The sequence below is a fragment of the Scomber japonicus genome, chromosome 22 (assembly GCF_027409825.1).
Source record: "Scomber japonicus isolate fScoJap1 chromosome 22, fScoJap1.pri, whole genome shotgun sequence".
In the NCBI taxonomy this organism is placed as follows: domain Eukaryota; kingdom Metazoa; phylum Chordata; class Actinopteri; order Scombriformes; family Scombridae; genus Scomber; species Scomber japonicus.
In genome coordinates, this window is record NC_070599.1 from 23,442,719 (window position 1) to 23,448,718 (window position 6,000).

General features: G+C 39.6%; 1 protein-coding gene across 1 annotated transcript in view; it reads right to left on the reverse strand.

Moving 5' to 3' along the window:
- Positions 1-477: 477 nt before the first annotated feature.
- zgc:92429 (uncharacterized protein LOC445063 homolog) overlaps positions 478-6,000 on the reverse strand; it is a 13,196-nt gene continuing 7,673 nt past the window's right edge. The window contains exons 6-11 of the mRNA XM_053343317.1: positions 5,715-5,767; positions 4,261-4,331; positions 3,266-3,368; positions 2,085-2,204; positions 1,430-1,492; positions 478-1,059 (exon numbers count right to left, since the gene is read on the reverse strand). Of these exons, the coding sequence (XP_053199292.1) occupies positions 625-1,059; positions 1,430-1,492; positions 2,085-2,204; positions 3,266-3,368; positions 4,261-4,331; positions 5,715-5,767 (845 nt within the window). The 3' untranslated portion in view covers positions 478-624. The remainder of the gene's footprint in view (positions 1,060-1,429; positions 1,493-2,084; positions 2,205-3,265; positions 3,369-4,260; positions 4,332-5,714; positions 5,768-6,000) is intronic.

Here is a 6,000-nt window from a genome sequence, read left to right on the forward strand (position 1 = left end):
GAAAGCACAATAACATCTGACTCATGCAGACTTTTGTTAATCCCTGAAGTTAAACACTTTATTTTGAAGCATACTGAGGCCTTTAAGAACTCGATCTCCATCCTTGGTTACCACATGTATCTGTAACATACTATTACTGCATCTCCCAAACATTTTATCAATCTATTTGTGCCTATAGTGAAGCCAGACGGTGAGTAATACATAGAGTAGGTTGTGTTTTTATGTATATTGATGAAAACAATGAGCGAAAACACAAATGCAGCATGACTCACGAGCTAAAGGCTAATCAGCCTCCACTGTTTTCTTGCCAGCAGTGGCCTTTAACACCACCTAGTCATTAGGCTTTTAAATGAATCATTAATCTTAATCCTGCTGCTAAAAAAAAAAAAGAAAAACTCGGGGGAACATCTCTGTATATCAATGACGTGTCCCGTTTATTTGAGTTAATTCAGATTTGACAGACACAGAAAAAGACATAGAAAAGTCTTTATTTGATGTATTGAAGATGGAGCCAGGAGTGTTGAGTATATATCCACATTTGAAGATTAAAAACAGAGCTATTTTGAGCATTATCATTAAATTAAATAGAAAGGATCCAGTGTGTTTAACCAGAGCTGTGAGAGTTTACTCTAGATCAGGCATTTCGTCGAACCCTTCCTCTTCATCCTGCTTCCTTAGCTCCTCTTTCCTCTTCCTGTCTTCCTCTTCCTTCTTCTGCTGCTCCGAAACTCTCTTCATCTCCTCCTCCAGCTCCTTCGTGTGAAAGGCCGTTATTGCTTCCTCTTTCTTTTTCTGCGCCTCTTGCTCCTCTGTCTTTTGCGGCGCCATTTCGTTACTCCACTCCTCGTCCGACTCGCTGATGTCGTCATCGTCGATGTCGTAGTCGGGGTTGTTGTAAAAATCGTTGACGGATTCCTGGAAGGGGTCGTCTGCGGGTTCGGGCGGCGGTTTGTAGTTGGGGTCCTCTAGTTTGCCCCAAGAAACCGGGTCGGCCTTGCGGAGGTAGATCTCCACTTTGGATGGGACCATGTTGATCGAGCTCTGCTTGACATCGATTACCTGAGGAAGGACGGGAACGAAAAGGATGCAAGAGATCAACGAAAAAATCTAGATCTATGTCTTTAACCTTCCTGTCGTCCCCCCGGGTCAAATTGACCCCGTCTGTTTTGACCTTTCCTTTCCTCCCTCCCTCCTTATCTCTTTCTTTCCTCAACCTACCTTCCTCCCTTCCTTCCTTTCCTCCCTTCCTTCCTTCTTCCCTCTTTTCAACCCTTCCTTTCTCTGTCCTTCCTTTCCTTCCTCCCTCCCTCCCTTCCTTCCCTTCCTTGCTTGACTCAGGACAACAGGAGGGTTAATTGACAAAAATTACACCTTCTAGACAAATGTTGTAGGTATTTAGACAGATGTTAGATGTTTAGCAGGTACTTACGCCCCAAAGGTGGAATTCCTTCTTGAAAATCTTATCGTTCTCAAACTGGAGTTGACATGAAAGCTGAAGAGAGGAGGAAAAACAGAGCAAAGTGGCATTAATATAGTCATAAATAAAAGAAAGTATACTGTTAGGTGCTTTTAACTGAAACCAGTAGGAGTTATTGGTATTGGCTTAAGCGTAAAGGGACACTACTTTGATTTCATTGTGTGTTTTCGTAAAGTTGATGGACTTATAAGAGACAAATTTGAAAAACAATGGTGAAAATTGATGACTCGGATGCCGAGATATTCCAAGTTTTAGTGCCTAGTTTTGGTCAAGCATCAAACACACTGGATCTTAAACTACACTTCCCATAATGCCAATTGATAGCATCTTTCATTAGATCCTGATTATAAACTCTGCGGCTAAAGTTTGTAACAAAGACTTTCTGTTGAAAATCTGAAGTCAAAAATCAAATCTGAGATGACCCTAGTGACATCATAATGACATCATCAGGGTTGTTTAGTTACGTTAGCAAGCTTTTTAGCGCCTCAGAGATCGTGTTTCAGGTATGTCTTTGAAAACTCTAACTCTATATTTTTAAATTAGTTTAGGTTCAAATTAAATTTAAATCTTTATGGGTTTTTTTCTAATATGCAGTTAATCCACTCACCACTGTCCGATTGGCCTCAACAAAGGAAATCTCTGGGTTCGTGTTTTTGGCGTAGATCGTTACGACGACATTTTTTCCCGTCTGGTGCCAATCGAATCGACACGCCACTTTCTTCTTGTCCTGCAAGCACACACGAAGACGCACAGTTCAGTCACAAAGACATAAACCTTCATATCTGACTGGTAGGAGATGTTTTTCTAGCAGATGGATTGAAAGTGGGAGCAAGGAGGTTTTCTTTGACATCCAGAAACTTGTGTTGGACTGAATATGAAGAAGTGACAGTTTATCTACATAGTACTTCCAGGGTAAGAGAAAAACATGTACCAATGAGGGTTTGGGTTTGTACTATAATTAATCTCCTCTCTGGTAGAAAATGCAGTAAACACCTCTCAGCATAAGGCAACACAGTTCAACAACACCAGTAACTACAGCCTCTAAAAGAGATATTTTCTCTCTTTGAGCTTCAGAAATCACAGAAATATTTCCTACCAAAACCAAAAAATAAAAAGAACAAGCTACAAACACAAAAAAAGGTTTAGGTCCTTCAATTTTATACTAACTTTATGGAACATTTCTGTGTAATTTGCCATTTCATATAAATTATAAGAGCACACATGATTCGACTAATCTACTGTCTGAAGACTGAGATCAGTTGATTAACCCTCCTGTTGACCTCGAGTCAAGGAAGGAAAGGAGGAAGGAAAGAAGGAAGGAAGCAAGGTAGGAGGGAGGGAGGATGGAAAGGAGAGGAGGACAAAGGAAGGAAGGTAGGAGGGAGGGAGGAAGGGAGGAAAGAGAGAAGGAAGGAAAAGTCAAAACAGACGGGGTCAATTTGACCCGGGGGAACGACACGAAGGTTAAATGCTTGGTTGGAAGGAAAGGAAAAGAGGAAGGGAGGTAGGAAGGAAGGGAAGAAAGAGAGAGAGAGGAAGGAAGGAACAGTCAGAACAGTTATTTGCATGTTTGGCGGCCAACATCAGTTCGGGTTATTGATCTTGAATTCAATATGTAATCTCACCACTAGATGGCACTAAATCCTGCACACTGGTCCTTTAAATACCTGCAAATTACTCCGAAACTTTCCAGGAAATTGGTATAAAATCAGGGGACTTTTTTTAACTTTCCAGCCACTTAAACTGTAAATATTGTTTGTATATGACTCATGCTGTGTGTTGTTTTACCTGTTTCGGGACCCAGCGATGTTTTCCTGCTGTGCAGCCCTTCTGGTCGAGGAAAGCGTTGAAGTCTATGGTTTTAATACAGCAGCAGCTCCAGTACTTGTACCTGAATGGATCAACATTGTTATAAAAAAGTCAGTTAATTTCAGGCGGGGAGTTCCAGTCCTCTGAAATGAGGCCAACGTGGAAGTAACTTAGAGCTGCATTCTATCAAAAGGCCACCAGGGGGCGACCGTCTCTATACAAGTCAATGGAGAATTCACCAACTTCTCAATTGATTTCTAACCTCAGTAAACGTTTTCAAAATGTGTTTATGGTCTCAATCGCTAGTTTAAAGCCTTCTTCAATGCAGTATGATGTTCATTTGGGACATTTTGGCCTCCCTGATTTTATATGTGACGATAAAGCAGGGTATGCATTAGGGCGTGGCTACGTCCTGATTGACAGGTTGATTGACCAATGTCCTCGAGATCCAGCCCTCGCAACCATAGCAACCTCCCCAGCTCCGCCAATGACTCCGCCTCATACCCATATAAGTAGAATCCGTGTTTTTATTTTTCCCAGCATGCACCTGATATTTTCAAGATGGCGCTGCCTAGATTCGAAATTATTGGCTCCAGAGCAGCAGTCCACAAACCAATGGGTGACGTCACGAATGTTACGTCCATTTCTTTTATACAGTCTATGATTAATTTGCATGAAGGTTACATTTAAACTCCTTAAAATGTGTTAGATTCAGTCCCTTTTTCTAGCGTGAAGGCAGATTTGTGATTAATTACCGATCTTTAATTAAGTGTCTGATGGTTCTTGTTACATTTAAACCCCTTTTCATGTTTTCTCGCCTCGCTCTCGTGGCCTTCAGTTTTGTTTTGCTTTACATTCCCTTCCTTTGTAGAAGTCGTCTAATTATGGTTGGAAAAGATTTATGCAAGAATAAAGATTGTAATTATGATTATGCATGAAAAAGCCTTTACTGCAGTGATTTTAGTGTTTCTTACCCTTCGTGGAAGACGGGTCCTCCAGGATGATGGGTGCAGATCTCCAGGTCCGTCTCTGGACTTTGATACACCTAAACACACAAAATCAACTCCAATTATCACCGTGTAATAAATCAGCTCATCGAGTGACGTGTGACTGCTTACAGATTGTCCTCACGCCTCCACGATAAAGGTCACCGAGTCGATGTGTGATTGTTTGCACGGTGGGTTTCTCAACATTAGGGTTGGGGGCCTGAGTGAGGTCGTTTTCATGCACAGAGGAGGACGGAGATGATTTATAACGGCTGATTTTGTTGATTTTAAAAGCAAAAAATTGACTTGGACCTTCCTCTATGCTCTTCTAAATAGTATTTAAAACATAAAGTGTATTTTTAAAGTGTATTTTGCTTAGTTCACATGTCAATGAGGTCATGTAAAAATATATTAAAATAAAAAATACAACATTTCTTCAAGTAAAAGTCCTCTATTAAATATATGACTTAAGGAAAAGTACAGATTAGTATCAAATATTAAAGTACTTGTGTCAGTATATTAGCAGATATAATATATAACAGATTATTATTACTAAAGTATTAACATATGAGCAGAAATAAAATAAAATAAACTATGAAAAGGTATTTTAAGCTATAACAATGCATCATAATTTATATTTTAAAAGCAGTTAATATATGTTGCATGAATTTGAAGGTAACTACAGTTGTCAGGTGAATGTAGTAGAGTAGAAATGTCAAATAAAGTACCTCAAAATTAAAGTATTAAGAGTAAAATGTACTTGAAATGTAAACAGGACCAGAAAAGGTGGAATATGTGTATAAAATGTGTTGTTACCCACTTTGTCCACTAGATGGAGCGCTTACTAAACTTTACAAGAGTACAGGAGATAAATCAATATGAAAGCAGTAATGTTCAGGTACAGTAGGTGTGTGTGTGTGTGTGTGTGTGTGGTCCAGGTATTCCTCATGTTATGGGGACTTAAATCTGTTTACACACACTCATGTTATGGGGACTCGCCTCTCTTATGGGAACAAAAAAATCAAATCTCCTTGACGTAAATCATTAATTTCAGGATGAACTCTTGGCTTAAAGTTAAGGTCCTCTGAAGTGGTGAAAACATGAATGTGTGTGTGTGTGTGGGTGTATGGTTATAGGTGATTTTTGGGGCCAAATTTCATACTGAGGAACAGTTAATTGGGGAAAAGCTAAGGTCCTCTGAAGTGATGAAAACATGAATGTGTGTGTGTGTGTGTGTCTGTTATAGGTGACTTTTGGGGACAAAAGTCATGTTCTCAATTGGGGAAAAGCTGATTATTGGGTCAGTGGTTCAGGTAAGTGTCCAGGAAATGAATGTAAGTCTACGTGATGATACATTTGTTGGCTGTCGTCGTTGCTGATGTTTTATAGTCGACAATTTCGGGCCTTGCATACACATACTGTAAACTCAAAGATACACTTACTGTTTTGCATCCTGCGTTCTTGCATCGCGTCCCGGCCATGACTGTCTGACTCTCTGTGAGACGAGAAAGAATAAGAGGAGACAAAAAGGAGACGAGAGACGTGAGAAAAGCAGGTTTGTGTTAAAATATCTGTCACATAACTGTAAATCTAACATTATAATAAGACTTTATAAACTTTGTTCTTTTGATTTCTGCTGGAGAGAAGTTAAAATACAGTTGTTTGTCCCATATTTTAAGAAAAAAACTGAACTGTTGTTGAACTATTGCATCAAATTTAACACCAATA